An 18,931-nucleotide genomic window follows, 5' to 3' on the forward strand; every position below is an offset into this window, starting at 1 on the left:
ATTATATTCTGCGCTGTTGTGCAGGGAGGGTGCAGTGCTTAGCGCTCCGTGAAACTTTCATCGTACACGTTTGCGATAACTGTTGTCGAGTGTTATTAGAAAATAATGGCAATGCGTAATCAATTGTTCCGTCGGTGTCTCTCTTGGAATGGTAAACTCAAAGCCAATGTCCGTGGTTATGCTGCTAAAGATTTGCGATTTGGTACCGAAGCCCGGGCTGCCATGCTTACCGGTGTTGATCTACTTGCTGACGCTGTAGCAGTTACAATGGGTCCAAAGGTGTGTAAGCTTTATGGTTTTTTTAAATTTGATGTTCAGTAATTTAGTTTTATAAAACTTTTGATTCTACGGCAGTTTAGTTGATGAAATTAAGCGTGTTCGAAAAAGTAGTTTGTTTTCCAAGCTTTTTATTTTTGTCTTTATTTATTTTTTGGTTACATCTTGTATTGTGAAAGTTTCAAATGCTTAACGTTATGTGTTTATAATTTTTCATTTTGAGTATCTGCTTCACTTAAATGGTTGATGGTAGTTCAGTTAGGCTGATAGCACGAAATGCGTCTGTAGCTTTAAACGTTCAACAGTGACCATGAATAAGTTATTCTGCCCAGTGTAATAATTAGAAAATAGTCCAACTGATTCGTTAGTTAATAGTATTTTAAGTTTATTTTACACTGCGGTAAGGAATTTCAAATTAAACTGATATGTTTAGGCGAAAAGTTGTTTTTGGAAATAGTGATATTAAGTGTTTTTGAATTAGTTGAATAAATGTGAGATGTTTTATTTGATTTATTATATTAAAACATGCTACTTTCTAACTTATATTGAGATCTATTGTAGTTATAAATTTAAATACAGTATGCTTGACACGTTAATGTAATTAATGTGATTTGCAAGATCGCATACAGTAATAGCACCATAATTATATTTATATAATAATAATATATTTTAATTTAAAATGTTTGTTCAGTGAGTATTATTTTAATTTTATAATTGTTTTATGTTAAAATTTTGATGCATTTTTAATTTGAATTTAATAATCTTAAAATCCTACTGTTGACTGTGATTAAATAGTTAAGTATTTTGTAGGGAAGGAACGTTATAATAGAGCAAAGTTGGGGTAGTCCCAAAATTACCAAGGATGGTGTGACGGTGGCCAAAGCAGTGGAACTGAAAGAAAAGTGGCAGAATGTTGGAGCCCGCCTCGTGCAGGATGTGGCCAATAAAACAAATGAGCAGGCTGGTGATGGAACTACATGTGCGACCGTTCTTGCTCGTGCGATTGCGCGTGAAGGTTTTGATAGTATTAGTAAAGGAGCGAATCCAATTGAAATCAGAAAAGGCGTTATGATGGCTGTGGATGTTGTAATTGATAATTTGAAAAAAATATCAAAACCTGTCACTACACCAGAAGAGATAGCCCAGGTTTATTTCATTGTTCTAATAAATTTCTGCTGTACATATTATACAACTAGTTTTGCAGGTTGCTACAATTTCGGCCAATGGAGATGTCAGTATTGGAAATTTAATTTCCGAAGCAATGAAGAGAGTTGGCAAAGAAGGAGTGATCACTGTCAAAGTATTGCTTTTATAAATGATGCAGTGTATTCAGAAATCTTACATATGTATAATTTCTGTTTTAATTTAGGATGGAAAAACATTAAATGATGAGCTGGAAGTCATTGAAGGGATGAAGTTCGATCGAGGCTACATTTCTCCATATTTCATAAATACCGCAAAAGGTATGTAATTTTACTAACGCAGTTTGTCTTTGATTTGATACTTTTATTATGAAATTGATTAAGTGATTTTGAATTATGCTACTTTTTCTGCATTTTTAGGAGCGAAATGCGAATTTCAAAATTGTTTGATTTTATTTTCTGAAAAGAAAATTAACAGTGTTCAAGAAATTGTACCAGTTTTGGAACTGGCGAATCAGCATAGGAGACCGTTGTTAATTATTGCAGAGGATGTAGACGGAGAAGCTCTTACAACACTAGTTTTGAATAGGTCTTGCTAAATGTTTGACTTTTTGTTCGTGGAAAATTATTTTTCAGTTGTATTATAGATTGAAAGTGAACTTGCAAGTTTGTGCAGTAAAAGCTCCAGGATTTGGTGACAATCGTAAAAACACTCTACATGACATGGCAATTGCTTCAGGAGGAATGGTTGGTGAATTCTTTTTTCTTGTGATAAATTGAAATTTCCTCTTCTTGCACAAATTTGTTATAGGTCGTTGGTGATGAAGCCAATTTGATTAAATTGGAAGAAGTTAAACTGCACAATCTTGGTGAAGTAGAGGAGGTTTTGATTACAAAGGATGATACGTTGCTTTTGAGGGTTATTATTATTATTATTATCTTTTTCTGTTTAGCTTGTTTTCAATTTTTTAAACGTATTTAGGGAAAAGGTAAAAAGGAGGAAGTCGCTCAGCGAATTGCACAGATCAAAGATGAAATGGAAATGTCGAATTCTGAATATGAAAAAGAGAAAATGCAAGAACGTTTGTCTAAACTATCGAATGGTGTAGCGGTGATTAAAGTCGGTGGATCAAGTGAAGTAGAAGTGAATGAAAAGAAAGACCGTGTGAATGACGCCATGAATGCTACAAAAGCTGCTGTTGAAGAGGGCATTGTTCCCGGTGGTGGAGTAGCACTGTTGCGCTGCTATTCAGCACTGGATGAATTAAAACCCTCTAATGAAGATCAGCGACGAGGTATGGTTTCCTTTTTTGTGTTCTTTTATAAATAAAATTTTACAATTTTAAGGCATTGAAATTATTCGCAAAGCCGTTCGACAACCATGCATGACAATAGCGAAAAATGCAGGAGTGGATTCAGCGCAAGTTGTGGAAAAAGTTTTGGTTAGAAATGAACCAACTTTTGGATACGACGCTCTTCGTGGAGAATATGTGGATATGATCTCTAGTGGAATCATCGATCCAACGAAAGTTTGTTTCAGTTTGATTTCACAACATTAAAAAATATATTCAATATAAATTTATTTTAGGTGATTAGAACAGCCCTTCAGGATGCAGCCGGTGTAGCGTCATTGTTATCTACTGCTGAATGTGTGATAACTGAAATTCCAAAAGAAGACAAATTCCCAGCCGGAGGAATGGGAGGCGCTGGTGGCATGGGTGGAATGGGTGGAATGGACTATTGAAACAGCCAGTCCATGGTTGTGATACGTTCTATCTCATGAGGTGATTTCATCCCGTGCGCTGCTATGAATAAAATAAGGATAAATTTACTGTTCAATTTATTTATTGTAATTATGAATGTAAATGCAAAATGAAAACTGCTTTTCTGCATCATTATTACACATAATTTATATCCAAAAGAACAGCTCTCGTCGCATATTACGCATAAAAAGGAAAATGTTTTAACATAGTCAAGAAATCACTTTTAAAATACCATAATTTTGTCCTTAATCCAAATTAAAAATTCAGAGTAAAAATATATTTAATTTCCATGAATTTTGCCAACGCTTGAATAGATTATTCAGCGTTGCATTAGAAACGCAAATCCGAGTATGCCCCACAATGTAAAACAAAAAACCAACAAACTGTCAACAATAAATCGAACTTAACATAGTGGAACAAAATGTATATCGTACCCTTTTTAATAAATGTGCATTTAAGCTAATTCTTTCACTGTTTGCGTTGAAATGTAAAACAGAAGGCACTGCGAGCAAATAATCTATTTACTTTGGCCACGTTTTGCTAAATATGAAACATATTTATCATGATTACTGTAATTAAATGAATTGTCTTTATCTTGTTTTAATGTGCAAATAAAAAATAAATTTATTAGAAAAGCAATTTTTATTTGAAAATTCTTATTAAAATAGACATGCAGAACTTCTTAATTTTTAATTAATCATAAGTGAAAATATTGAAAATTACTTTTTATTAATTATATCAGCATTTAATTCTATTAAAACAAATTGTTCATTTAATTTTAAAATCAAACTCGTCTACTATTAATTGTTTAATAAGTATCACCTAATAAAAAATGCTGGAAGATTCATCAGTAAAGCCAATGATGTAATAGTAAAACTTTATTTTAGATACAATATGTGAACGGTGAAAATTAAATGCTAAAACAGAAAAGTTGTTTCAAATTCAAACTATCACTGAATCCATTAAAGAGTAAAATATTTGAAATGTCTTTAAAATATATTTTCCATTAAAAACATTTTAGTTTTATACGTATAATCTGAAAGATTATCTATACTTTTGCACACTTGAAAAAATCAACAAATCGCACAATTTACAAAGTCGCGTGTATTATTGAAGTAGTTTTAATGGAAGTTCAAATTCGATTATAATATAGCTTTATTTTTCTGCTTTTATGAATACTTCTTTTTCGTGCTATACACCATTCAGCTGAAACATTCTTTTGTAAAGTTTTTAGAAAGAGATATTCTAGATATTAAAATAAATTATTCGTACTTGAAAATCATCTATCAAGAGCAAATGTATGCTGTTATGTTCAATATGATTTAATCTGTTATGCATCTATGGTAGTTGAAAGTAGCATTCCTATGTTAACTAGCGATGATGAGCAACCATTGCTGTTCATGACATTTCATCTTTCAAATTGTGCCGTTGGTGTGGGCATTTTATCATTACCGTTTTGTTTTCAACAAGTATGATTATTATTTTGAAATTGTTTAAATTTAAATTGCTTATTTTAGTGCGGAATTTTGCTTGGGACGATAGTACTGCTATTCTGTGGTGTTTTGACAAAAATTGCCTGTCGACTTCTAGTGTTGGGTTGTCGTGTGGTCGACGAAATCAGCTATGAAAACTATGCATATAGGGTTTTTGGACGGGCAGGTCGTCTGGCAGTTGAAATTTCGAATATTTCTTATTTATTAGGGACACTTACTGCGTATTTTGTAATTTTTGGCAATTTGACTGTCTCGTTTGCGTTGAAGTTGCTCAACTATTATACTGGCCAAATTTCGACTGAAATTTTGACTTGGAATCCGGTAGCAATTTTTTTCTCTGCCACAGTTGTGATCACTCCGCTCAGTCTTTGGGCCACACCTCGTTTTATGGGTCACCTTAGCTTTGTATCTTTATCTTCTTATGCAGTTTTGGTTTTGCATGTCGCTTTTACTGGCCTCCCCAAACTGTTCAGTGAATTCACTTCGATGAAAGTGAGTTGAAATATCCACTGAATGATGTATGCTTTCAAAATTAAATTCAAATCTTTAATCCAGGTAAATTGGTGGCGACCAGAGGGTATTTGGATTGCATTTCCCGTTTTTACAATCGCTTTGATGTGCCAGCCCGCTCTTTTTACAGTAGTTGGAGAATTTTCACTTCGACGATTTTTCAGTATTAACAAAATCATCACCGGTGCTGTGAATGTTTGCTGTTCATTGTACTTGTTGGTTCGATTATTTTTTTTTTCATCCACAGTTTCTTGATCTATTCTTTCTTTTCGTTTTTTCTTTATTTAGACTGCTATTTTTGGTTATGTCTCTTACCAAGATGACGTTTCTGGAAATATTTTACTATCACTCAAACCAGGTGTATTCAATGAATTGGTCGAATTTGCATTTTTGGTCTCTTTAGCTGTCAGCTATCCGTTGTTATTGTTTCCATGTCGATATACTGTATGCAGTCTTCTTGAACATTTTGTGAGCATTGAATGCATATTTTTGCAAACGTTTTTGTCACAAATGCTTATTTTCAGAATATATTGTCAGTGAATCATTTTGCTCAGGGAAATCAGTTGAAAAATTACCGTTTCCGTTGGCTTTCTATAACAATATCAATTGTGTTTTTCTCAGCTGCATTAGCTAGCATTTCTCCAAACGGTATTTTAAAAAGAATTTTCACTACAGTGTTAGAAGTGTACTGTGTGTGTTCTGTTTATAGTTGAATATATTCTTGAATTGTGTGGCTCATTAGCCGGCTCTACTATTGGATTTATACTACCAGCTGTTTTATATTTACAAGTGTCATCTTCTAAAGAAATTCAACGTCGATTTGAAGCTACGGTAAGTTTAAAAAGTCTGAAACGAAAAATACGTACCGCATATAACTTTGAAAATGAATTTTTGTTCATTTCAGGTATGTTTACTAATCGGTGTGTGCATGTTCTGTTCGTCAGTGTTTCACATGTTGCCTGTTGAAGAAAATTTCTCTGTTGAAATCAATAAAAAAATGTTCACCGTTTCATCTACACTTCCAACTGCATCATATTTTGCGTTGAACGAAACCATTTCTGCAATGTAAAGCTTGTTTCTCGTGCTTCTCACTGCATTGCAGTTCTCGTTTGTCTATTTCAGTTGTATCACTGTTGAAACATTTTGTTAATATGAGAAATAAAATTTTCGCAATGCCAGCAATTTGTTCAATTAATACAGTAACATGATAATTTGCTTAATTTTTTTTATTTCAGTATGCTTTCAAACTTTCAATTTTTTGTTATTTCATTATAACTACTTTTTTCATCCAGAAAAATACGATCAGTTAATAGTTTTTCAACTTATTCATTGAAACAAACAGTGATTTGCTCTTAATTTTCAAAACTTACAGTAATTTGCTTCTTGTTTCTATCAGCTCCACGTGAGTACTGCATTCAAATTATTATACGAATATAATTATTTTTATTATGTGATTGTTTTGAATTGAGTTTAATAAAAATATAATAAGCAATTATTTTTATTAATTTATTTACGCATATGTTTTGTAACTGGTTAATAAACGTATCTGTTATTGTTTTAACGAATTTTGTAATATTTTATAATTTTTTAATCATTATAAAATAAAAAAGAAGTGTTTTTTTGAATATGAATGCTGCATCTTTATACTTTGGTTTTAAAATTAAGTATTTCATACAAATAGCAAATTTACCAACTCGTACTATCTTCTTTAAAAGATCCTTACACAACTTCCTTTGTAATCTGAGAAATATTTTCTGTAATAGTTATTATATTATATTATATTATATTATATTATATTATATTATATTATATTATATTATATTATATTATATTATATTATATTTATTATGATTTTAAATACCACGAATTTCTTTTTAGATAATGAGCAACATTTATATTACCGAACCGATTACAAATGGCAAAGTAATTATTTTCATTATTTTGTTAAGTATCAACAAAAAATTATAAAATAGCGTACGTTTAAGCTAATTAAGTATGTTAATTGGAAAATGAATGACTGTAACGTAAACTTTTTTCTTCGTAATAACGTATCCGATTGATGTTCTCATAGTTCATGATAATTTTATCAAGTGTTAAAAATTTCTCGTATTTAACCGTTTTATATTTTAAGTCTACATTGACGTTTGAATTTAAAACTGTTTATAATTTTCATTATGTCTAAGCTCAACTGCTAATGGTGGAGTTTTAATTGTTTTTACTTTTATGAAGTGGAAAGTTTTTCTTGAATTCTTAAATGTAGTATATCAGAGTTGTGCGTGTGAATTTTATATTTCATTCAATGGCAGGTTGTTTAATTTTTTTGATAAACGTTGAAATAATTTTGATTAGAGAATATGGTAAATTTGTTTGAAAAATAGTGTTTTAAATTGTATTTAATTTTGTTTTTGAATTCTATTTTTTTGAATTTTTAGGTCCGCTTGAAAACCACCGTGGGTGATATCGATGTTGAACTGTGGTCGAAAGAATGTCCGCTGGCTTGCCGAAATTTTATTCAATTAGCAATGGAAGGATATTATGATGGTACTATATTTCATCGAGTGGAACGTGGATTTATAGTGCAAGGCGGTGATCCAACAGGGACGGGATTTGGCGGAGAGTCGGTGTATTCAGAGCCATTTAAAGTATGATATGTGTTTTTAATTTTTTGAATATTAACTTCCTCTTTTACAGTTCAGTGAAGTTTAAGTTGGAGCAATTAATAATTGATACACTTTTGTCATATGAGAAGTTATAACAGCAGTTTTTCTTTTTATTTGTAGAATTTATGAGTGCCCGATTGTTATCATTCACAGATATAACCTTTGTTTTGTAGGATGAATTTCACAGTCGTCTGCGATATATACGACGTGGATTAGTTGGCATGGCCAGCAGCGGTCGCTGCACAAATGGGTCTCAATTTTTCTTCACGTTGGCAGAAACTCCAGAATTGCAGAACAAGCACACACTTTTTGGAAAAGTAATTTTACTGTTTTGATTTGCATATTTTAAAAGTATAATTTTTCAGTTTATTATGTAATTTTACATTTTACAGGATAATTTCGTTTTCGATTATTTTTTTCAAATTATTTTCTCTGTTAGGTGGGTGGCGTTACTTTGTACAACATGCTTCGTTTGGGTGAATGCGAAGTTGACCAAAACATGCGGCCACTTCATCCTGAAAAGATAATTGGATGCGAAGTGAGTAAATGTTTTTTTTTTGTAATTTTAAAAAATTTTGTATTTTTTTCTTTATTAAAGGTAATTGTAAATCCATTTGATGATATTGTACCGCGTATCGCTCGCGTACCTGAACCCAAGGCCGATTTACCAAAAAAGAGTGCACCTCAAACAAAGTAAATATATTTTTTTTTATTTCTGATTTATTTGTTAAAATGAAAAAGATCTGAAATTGTGAAGTACAGTAAATTTTATCGCGAGTGTGTAGTGAGTGCAACTACAGTATTATGTTTTGCAGGGATAGTTTTTATACTGTAGAGTTTAAAAGTTTTTTATTTGAAAGAATTTTTTTTTATTTTGAATTTTAATTGAAATTCTTTTGCATTTGCTTTAGAAATTTGAGTTTGTTGTCGTTTGCAGAAGAGGAGGGAGATGATGATGAAGAGACGGCTGCAAAAATTAAGGAAGTATGTATAATATATATATATGTGTGTGTGTGTGTGTGTGTGTGTGTGTGTGTGCGTGAATGAATTCATTCATTGTTATGCACGCATCATTGCACTTTTTTATTGTTTTTTTGTTGTAAATGTAGTACTTTAATGCAAATTATTTTAATTTAGAAAATTGCATCGAAAGGAAAAAGTGTGCATGATTTAGTGGACCACCAAGTAAGTTCCAGTTCTACACATCAGGAAATTAAAGACGCTGAAAGTAGTTATAAGGTAAGTAAGTTGGACTGGAAAAAAAATAAAGCTAGATTGTAATTAGTGATGAAGATAATTTCAAAAAAAGGGCTATTATTATTATTTGTTGTTTTTTATTTTTGAGGCTGGCAGTTGTCGTCTTGACGTGAGTGAACGTATCAGACAAGTTCTGTTGGCCAAGCAAAAACATCCCGAAGCGAAGATAAAGTTGCGTATAGCGAAAGCTGGCAAATCGACCAATTTGGAAATCTCTGGCGATAATAAGGGTCAGTCTAACGATGATGCAGATCTTTTGAGCGGTGATTTGATGAAAAAGAAAGATGATGAATTGTAAGTGGATTTTGTAAATTGACTTGGCAATAGGCAAATTTAAATTTTGATCAGTTCTTTTGTATGTGATGTTTTTCAATGAATAAAATAATAATTGCACTTTTAGGTTAGCAGTCAAATGTGCTTTCAGAGCTATGTGCCGAGAATATAAAAAATATAAGAAGGACGATACTCCGACTGTTGAAGGTATGCAATTGAATGAGATTATTTAATTTCCAACTCTTTCTATACTAGGTGAAATGAAATAATGACAATTGCCAAATTTATCTTTCTCTTCTGCTGACACTTCCACTGAAGTGTTGTGTTTAAATTTAATGATAAAATAGCATTCACATATTATGATTGAGAGAAATAGAAATGCTATAATAACCATTTATTGAATCAAATGAATTTACAAGTTATGGAAAAAAGAAATGTATGTGTTTTTTTCAGATAAGAATTTAACTCCAGCTTTATCGGAATATTTTGCTGAAAAAGAAAAATACAAAGCGAAATGTGCCGCTGCGTTGAAGAGTGAAAACACGAAACGAGATGTAAAGTTTGTTAATTTATTTAATATTGTTAATAAATATTTTTACATTAAGAAGCGATATTTATTTTAAAGAGACGTTGTTGTAATTTGAATAATATTTGTATTGTTGTGATTAATTTAAGTTTCTAGTTGCTGTGCTTTTTTTGTGACAAAAGAAAATAATTTTCATCGGATATATTATTCATTTTTTGTTACAGATGTCAAAGATTATAAACAGAATGGCCGGGAAGCGGAATATTTCAGATGCAGATGAAGACGATGATGATAGCAAGAAAGCGGATGACGATACGAAATGAATAAAAACAAAGTGAGTGAATTATTGAAATAATAAACGTAGATATATTTTCAAACGTTCAAACGATCCATGTTGTACTTTTAACAGCTTATTAATAATTAAGCTTTATTAAGTAAACGTTTAAAAGAAAATATCAATTTTCTTCTTGTTGTAAAATCATCTGCTCGAAATTTCAACTTATTTCATGTGAACAGTTTACACAACATTTGCATATGCAAAAATAGATGCGATTGTTAGCATTTGATTAATTAGAAGATTAATTAGATGATGTACATGTTGAAAAAGCTATTTAATTTTTCAGGTTAGCAAGCAAGCACTTTGCCTTAATCTTCTGTATTATGTGAAGTCAATGTTTAAAAGTATGCAATTAGAAATGTTGCCTCATCAGCGGAAACTACAGCGGTAGATGGTGATGGTTACTTGGTTTTTCAAAAAGAAATAAATAACAGTATATAAATATATATATATTTATATTAATTGTATTGAAATTGTGTTCAACCATTTACGATATAATACGATATTATCAAAATGATGATGGTTGACAAGAATTGATTAAATTGAATTTGCTTATTGTAGTCAGTAGCGATGTTTTCCATTTATATTTTAAATGAACTGTGTCATTTAATTTTATTTATGTATTTGTAAACGTTGAATAAATAAAAGATATATTGAATCAACGTTGACAATAATTGAGAAGGAAAAAGATATACGCAACATTAGAAATGAATGCATTTTTTATTATTTATTTATTTATTGAAAACGTGAAATTTTATGCTCTCATTCTATTATGTGGTGCAATATTGAAAACGTAAACACCGGCACAAATATACAAGTTATTAGTAATTATTGCGCTTTTCAAAAATCTGGTTTACCAATGCTGGCTACAACAACAGAAACACACCCTGGCGTGATTTCAGCAAATGAGAACTTTGCTCTTTGTTCATGAAGCCGTTTAAATTGTGTGAAAATAATTTTTCCGTTTCTCATGCAAAGTTCTTCATCTGTACAATATATTGTGTTTCTTTTTCTCTACCCAGTGTTGTTCGTCTTTTCATTACATCTCTAAACAAAGGAGGTAACAAATAAATTTAATAATATTTGAATTAATTTCGTCGGTTTGCATCAATTATCGATTCATATTAGCACTGACTGCGCTTTGTTGACTTTGATCATTTTGCGGGCTTTTTCAAATTAATAATTACTATTTATGGTTGCATTTATTTATTTTTTGAATCTGTAAAATTTGGTGAATTATGTTTTGTGAAAAATTATAATTGAAAAAGGCAACGTTGATATTAGAGTTGATGAAATAATTTTCATTTTTCACGGATATTATAAAATAATAATAATAATAATAATAATAATAATAATAATAATAATAATAATAATAGCCGATTTCGCATATGAAAATAATACATCAGAACGTCGAAAATATATTAAAACGAAAAATTTTTTTTGTATTTATCACTTAAAAAAAATTAACATTTAAAAATGCAAATAAAACAAGTGGTGAATCGATTGGAATATGCTTTCACATTAAAGAAATTTACAATTTTAAGGATTACAGTACACTGCATTACGTACATGGTGTGCATGTTATCCGTATGCATAGAAAAAAACAACCAAACATCATTGTTTTTTTTGTATAATTTTCTTATTGACAAGAACGTCCGCATTGAATGAAATGATTCATTTCAATAATGATGATTTCATGAAATGATTCATACCTGAAAACGATCATTGCTTTTACAAATCAAAATTAGCATATAGCAAAGGTTGAACTGATAGTAAATAACAAGAATTTCCAAATTTACTTATTGCATTGTTTTTTTTAAATTCTATTTCTGTTTCGATGAAAATGTAATTTTTTTCTTTGAAAATGAAATGCTCTCCTCGTCAAGTGGAATAATTTTATGAAATTGTTGAACTTGAACAAAAAATACTTGAACATCATTATCATCATTAAATTTATTTTTTGTTTCAATTTTGTTATGTATTTTTTATTTTAGACAATTTCAAATGCGTGAGAAAGTTTACTTGAAATCGAATTGTGAAATATACAAAGCTTATTCATTAATTTACTCTCTCACGATTAATTTTTAAAAAATTTAAATATTTATAATTTGAATTCAAAAGTTAACAGATGAAACGCGTAAAACATAGTAAGATGAATTTTATATAATAAAAAATGATAAAAATTTGTTTTTGTTTCAACTTCAATCTGTTCATCTGAAGCCCTGTGATTTTTTTCATTGAATTTGTTCATTTAATTGAGATTTCGGAAAATCTACTACTACTATTATCAACATTATTATCAATTCTTACATTATAAAAAAATATGCATTTGTTAAATAATGATTTATATTGAAAAATTCAAATTCACTTGTGATCTTTTCAATAGCAAATCGATTGTTCCAAATGCAACATTCACTCGGAGAACGTTTCAAAAATACATACGTTTTTATGTTCATTTTTTGAGCAACATTCAAAATGAAATTTGTTCAGAATTTTTATTTTAGTTTTTTTATGATTGACATTTTTGAAATTTGATAAATATAGAACCTTTTAATTGGAAAATGAACGACGGCGACACGGCGCAGCTTTGCGGCGTGTTGTTTTCACCGAAACAACTGGCCAATATTGATGGTCAAGTTAATAATATCCGTGGGGTTGAACAATTTTTAATTGACCAGAATAATAATAATTGCACAAAACAAACAAGCGAACAATTTGGAAATATGCAAATTTTCAAATTATTCAGTCCTTTCTTTTTTGCAATTTGTTTTCGGCGTCAATTGTGAAATGATTAAATGCGCATAATTGAGGATTGATTGTTGTTGAATTTATCCCTTGACAAAACTGTGCATTCTTGTTCCGTGCATAGCAACCCAACGTTTTCTAGGAAATTGATTTTGCCGAGCATTATTTTCACCGAATTGCGTGCCTACGTTTATTTTTCTACAATTTAAATATTTTATTTAAAAAAAAGTAATATTTTTCTTCACTTACGCAAAGAAGGAAAAGACCAGGACAGTTTGTTGTTATTATTTTTGTATTACAGTATTACTGTAGATTATTTGGTTTTGTTTTCAGACGAATCTTTCAAAGAGAGAGAGAGAGAGAGAGGGAGAGAAACAAAGTATTTTGTTTCGTATTTGAAAAAAAATGTTGAACAAGTTTTTATTGCTGTTTGCAATGGGAAAATTAGTAGAGAATGTTTCGACTTGGTGCCACAATAAAAAAAGTGATAATAAAATTTCAAATCAATAATAAAATAACACTTCAAATATTTGAATCATCCGGTGATGGCTGGCGTCAAGTACCAATTCATCATTGCTGATTTGTTCTTGTTACTGTTCTACTGACTCAATCTAAACCTTATAAAAGTCATATTATTTTTTTTCCATTCATTCTTTCTTTCATTCTCACTCTCTCCTCAAACTTTGCAAAATATTTTTACTTTTCTGTTGCTATTTTTATTAATTCCCAATATAATAATAATAATAATAATAATAATAATTCTTTCCATATCTGCACATATTCAGTGCTTTCGAATCGGACTGATTATTAATAAATAAATGCGCACACACAGGCAGGTACACAGGTTCAATTTTTACTTTTTCCAACCGATTGTTAATGATGCTGATAAAATTCTACTTTGGCAATGGTGCTTATTATTTAATTTTAAATTTGTTTCTATTTTTACATTTCCACGTATTTTGTCTATTACAGAAGGAGAAGTTAAAAAATTAATAATTCACACCGCTCATGGACGCGGCGGATTAAGAAACAACACACACAAGCTAATAATATATACTTGGGTATAATTGACGTGACGAGTGTCCATTGTCATGTCAGTGAATTGTAATAATTTCTATTCCATGTGTGTTGTTCAATTCAAAATTCAACCGCATTATCATTTTCCCCAATCATTCCCTTTTCTCATAACGAGGCTGAAAATTGTCCAACCAACACTCGCTTGTCTGTTGTGCACAATTTTACCGTTGCTATTCATTATTATTAGTATTAATTTTTTCTGTTTAATTTCAATTTAAATATAATTAATGCAGTTGGATTTCAAATTGAAAACAACCAACTGCGATGTTCTTCTTCAATTTGTCAATCAAGCCCCTCGGTGATGATGACTACCAATGCATTGCTTTGGAAGTTGTATTCCATTATTCAGTTCTATTCTAATCTTTCTATCGTCTATCAATTTCATCTACAAAAAAGAGTAAATTTGTTTTTTGTGTCGAAAATTTTTTATTTATTTGTAAGCATAGTAGTTGTAGTAGTAGCATTTATTTTGTCTTTGTTTAGTTCATCGCATCGGCATATCTGATTGTACAATTTGATGGATTGTGATTCGGTTGTGGTCGATTATGCCGGTGAGAGGTTCGATTTGGCAAATTTCGCTTGCAAACATCCCGGCGGTTCGTCGCTGATCAAAGCTTGCAATGGCAGACGGATTGATTCGTTCATGAACGGAACCGAAGCACTGTTCGGCAAAAAGCACCGGCACAGTATTCACGCCTACCGTCTGCTCAAACATTACTGTCTTGAAACTCAGAAGCAGGTGAATTGTTGTTGTTTTTTTATTTAAATAATTTTTCATTTTTGAAAATTTTTGATCTAGAACTTCGGAGTGGATGTTACGAAACCGTTGATTGGCCAGGTTGGCTTGTTGCGCGAAAAATACTGGAATTGGGCACATCAACCGATTTGTGAAAATTTGCGCATCTTCCATTCGGAAATGGCCGAAATGATCACCAAAACCAAATGGTACACTGTTCCGGCGGTTTGGATGCCGCTGGTAATTTACCTAGCCTTCAAAGGTTGTCAACAATTTCTGCTCTCCGGTATGTAAGATGATAATTTTCAGTACTTACACCATCATGTATAACTTTATTTTTTTAACTTTATACTTTTTGAAATTGAAATGAGAATCACTCAACACATACACTCGCAAGCCAGTATTATTATTAGTATTATTTGTTTCAAGCCGGAATTCCTTTTTTCTTAAATATTATTATTAAACATTTACAATGGTCTTTTATTTGCAACACTGTTTTACAACAAACACTGTTCATACTGTGTTTAACATGTTTATTCAATGACACACTTTATAATTAATAAAAGGTATCTTGAAAATCTTTAATTTTCCTCATCTTTTCCTTTACACACACATACACATTTGTATATAGAATTTATTTCCGCATATTTTGCTTTTTGATTTTGTTTTACTTTAAAGCATTTATGAAATTTTAACTGTACTTTTCATTTATTATTCTTTTTATTCCACAATAACAATGAATTAAAATTTTACTATCAGCTGCTAATTTTCAACATACTTTATTTATTTATTTAACATTTGTCAAAAAAAATTGTTGAAACTCACTAAATTAGAGTGTGCTTTTATTGAATTGAAGTGAATTAAATTCAATTCTGTTGAACTTGTTGAATAGTACTTTGAAGAACTTTTAAAAATTAAAAAAACGTTTTAAATTTATCATTCGGATGCATCTTCATCGTCAATAAATGCTATTTACTGTGCTCTCATGCATAATTCAATCGTAGTGTTCGTTTCTTTAATTGAATAATTAAGCAAATTTTTATTTGAAACAATTTCCAATGCCTGAATTTAATCTTTCTAATATAAGATTATTGTTGATCACAATTTGTGATAAATAAAAAATATCCATTTGACAACTGTAACTTTTGTGTTTTCAACTGACGTGAATTTCAAAAAAAAAACAAACAAACTATTTTTGATGGAATTATAATTTTATCATTATGTTCTTATTGTCAAATTGTCGCATAAACTTATGCACATTTTTGCACATTCAACAGAATGCTGCTGTACAATGTTGATATTTTATTTGGTTAACAAAATATTTCATTATCAAAAAAAGCACTCAACTCACTGTACTACTGTAATGCACACTGTTATTATTGTATTCATTTTTATTATTTAGGAATTTCTTTGCTTTCAACAACTGTGCTATTTTTGATTATGTTTCTTGCCGGTTTCACGCTGTGGACATTTATGGAATATATAATTCATCGATTTGGATTTCACTGGAAGCCAAGTGCAAACTCTGAACGGATGATTACTTTGCACTTTCTCATGCATGGCCTTCATCACAAAGTAAATTGGCAAATCACATGAATACTTTTTTCCCATTCATTTATTCATTCTTTTTATACTTTATTTTACTTCATAATAGCAGTCATTTATTACTCCTGGCAATGGAATCGGTGAAATGTTCCACTGCTAAAAATAATAACTGCTAAACATAACACAAATTAATTGATTTCTTCACCAGATGTGAAGCTGAATTTTTCCAATGTGTCAACAATTAACATAATAACACTATTTGGCAGTGAAATTGCACAAATGCATTATTTATTGATTAATTTATTTGATAATTTAATTTCACCCATATTTTCAGACTCCAATGGATAAAAACCGATTAGTCTTTCCACCACTGATTGCTCTGCCTGTAGTCGGTTTCGTATTTCTAATGTACAAATCTCTTCTACCCTGGCCAATATGCTTAACGGTGTCTAGTGGAAATCTGTTCGGATACATTTGCTACGATCTGATACACTATTACCTCCACCATGGTGAGCCGTCAGCAAATTCATATTTGCACAAATTGAAAGTTTATCATTACAATCATCATTTTTCCAATACCGACAAAGGTAGGCAGCATTGATTAATCTAATTTTAACAACACATTGTTAGCATTTTGAAATGTATTTTTCTTCTTTCCTTTTTTAAATCAACTACTATACAAAGCATACACATATGAATTAAAATGCAATTTTTTCAGCATTTGGCATCAGCAGCGCTGTATGGGATGTTATATTTCAAACTGTTGGCTCTTTTCAATAATTTGCTGTGGAATTGTGAAACAGTTTTTCAATATCACGGGGTAGAGAATATCACATTTGCACAACAAGAAGAGTAAAAAATTTTGTGCTTTTCAAACAAGAATAAGAAAATAATGATGATAATGAATTTTTCTGGCCAAAAAATTATCAATTAATCAGTCAAAAAATACTTAACATATTCAAGCGATTTTCTGAATTGAAAATTCACTGCTTTTTTATTCCTGCATTTATGGCTTTTGTTGTGTATGTGAACTGATTAAGCATATAGAGACTTTACTTGCAATGACAACACAATACCAAGCTAATGTATAACGCACACGAGATTACACACACAGATAACGCACACAGAGCGAACGCGGAAACACATCTACGCACGGACACTGGTGACGTGGAAACTACTGTAATATGTTCCTGCGCGTTCTTTTTGTAGATATTTTGATCCCATAGGATCACAATACATTACACATTTCAAAATTGAACATTTAAATAAAATAAATAATGTGAATGTACATGAATGAATATTTGTATCACTTTTTATTGCACGTTTTTTATAAAATAAATATTATGTTGTACTTAAAAATATAAAAATACAGTATTCTCAAAACATATATGGTAGGATCTAACTTAATTATCAGATTACTGTAGTATGTTTTGTATGCAGTTCTTTCTCTGAGTACGTTGTTCGTCCACATTTCTGAAATGGAATTGGAACCACCAAGAACCCAGTGTGTCCCAACGCCAGAAATCAGGTAGTAGAATAAAATATTTCTATATATATATATATATATACATATGTATATATGAAGCATACTTTTTCAACAGTAGTTGTTTACTATGAATTTATGTTTTACTGTTTCTGATACTTCACGCATGGAATAAATGAAATTTTTTTCTCGAACTATTTTTGCAGTGAACTGAAAAATTAGTGAATTTATGTTTTGAAATTTTAGGTTTAGTTGTTTTTTATAATTTTTTCATATTCAACAAAATGAAAGTTGAGAAAGGCAAAAATTGAATAATTCCTTTTCTTTTGGTTGTTATAATCAGATAGTTTCAATAAATAATTATAATAAAAGTGGTTGAATTAATTTTCGAATCAAGCTTATTAACGCTGAGTTGGTAAAGTATGTGGTGGAGCGACAGCGGTAGAAAAAATTCTACGTAGTTCAACCGATTTAGCACCTTTAATTTATGTAATGATTTATGGCAACTTCAAGTGTATGTTTACTAGCGATTGGTTGAATATTTTCTATAAAACTTCAATGATCAAACTGATCTATTATAAGTAAAATTTATGGAAAGTGTTTCAATATTTCAGTTTGTTGATCATTTTATTTTAAATTCCTTTAATCATGTTGTCGTGATGAGATTTGAAATTACTTTCTGAAAAAAGGTCATTTATTCCGCGTTTAGATTTAGTACCGTTAAGCTGGGTTTGAAAACGCAACGAGAGGGCTATTTTCCGAAATATGCACATCACCCTTCTCTGAACGTAGTATTATCAGAGTCCAAGCGCTTATTTACTTTGCTGAACTGGCTACAGTGGCGATAGTTAACGTTCCCTCAGTGAGCTACATTTTTAATTATTGCCGACTATCTGTCTGCGCCGACTGATTAATTATAGCGTTTTCACTTTAATTGAGGACGTCTATCTTTGAAGCAGATTAGTTTTTCTTCTGTTCTTTTATTTATTTATATTTCTCGAAAGCAGTTCATCCTAAGTTTCTTTATTCCGCTGTTGTTGTGTAGCTTGGTTTCAGTCTGAAGTTTCTATGAAAGTGAAATATTGAAGCTTTTGAGGCTACTGTCTTC

General features: G+C 30.5%; 4 protein-coding genes across 4 annotated transcripts; all 4 read left to right on the plus strand.

The window, feature by feature from the left end:
• Positions 1-105: 105 nt before the first annotated feature.
• Positions 106-6,253, plus strand: Tsp_11646 (putative chaperonin GroL). The gene is made up of 15 exons (XM_003371390.1): positions 106-279; positions 1,087-1,422; positions 1,481-1,576; positions 1,646-1,739; positions 1,839-1,969; positions 2,055-2,165; positions 2,230-2,337; positions 2,401-2,713; positions 2,826-2,947; positions 4,699-5,166; positions 5,230-5,403; positions 5,473-5,652; positions 5,709-5,832; positions 5,894-6,015; positions 6,089-6,253. Exons 1-15 carry the CDS (start codon positions 106-108, stop codon positions 6,251-6,253), a joined length of 2,718 nt encoding a protein of 905 aa, XP_003371438.1.
• An 812-nt stretch (positions 6,254-7,065) lies between these two features.
• Positions 7,066-10,223, plus strand: Tsp_11647 (peptidyl-prolyl cis-trans isomerase SDCCAG10). The gene is made up of 9 exons (XM_003371391.1): positions 7,066-7,107; positions 7,617-7,826; positions 8,018-8,161; positions 8,284-8,382; positions 8,982-9,083; positions 9,190-9,395; positions 9,502-9,581; positions 9,828-9,928; positions 10,125-10,223. Exons 1-9 carry the CDS (start codon positions 7,066-7,068, stop codon positions 10,221-10,223), a joined length of 1,083 nt encoding a protein of 360 aa, XP_003371439.1.
• Positions 10,224-14,975: 4,752 nt separating this feature from the next.
• Tsp_11648 (fatty acid 2-hydroxylase) lies at positions 14,976-17,120 on the plus strand. The gene is made up of 4 exons (XM_003371392.1): positions 14,976-15,081; positions 16,198-16,370; positions 16,675-16,927; positions 17,059-17,120. Exons 1-4 carry the CDS (start codon positions 14,976-14,978, stop codon positions 17,118-17,120), a joined length of 594 nt encoding a protein of 197 aa, XP_003371440.1.
• A 303-nt stretch (positions 17,121-17,423) lies between these two features.
• Positions 17,424-18,671, plus strand: Tsp_11649 (hypothetical protein). The gene is made up of 3 exons (XM_003371393.1): positions 17,424-17,519; positions 17,765-17,868; positions 18,533-18,671. The coding sequence occupies exons 1-3, from the start codon at positions 17,424-17,426 to the stop codon at positions 18,669-18,671; spliced, it is 339 nt and encodes a 112-aa protein (XP_003371441.1).
• The last annotated feature ends 260 nt before the right edge of the window (positions 18,672-18,931 follow it).

This window comes from Trichinella spiralis, assembly GCF_000181795.1.
Source record: "Trichinella spiralis strain ISS 195 chromosome Unknown Scfld9, whole genome shotgun sequence".
NCBI classification, from domain to species: domain Eukaryota; kingdom Metazoa; phylum Nematoda; class Enoplea; order Trichinellida; family Trichinellidae; genus Trichinella; species Trichinella spiralis.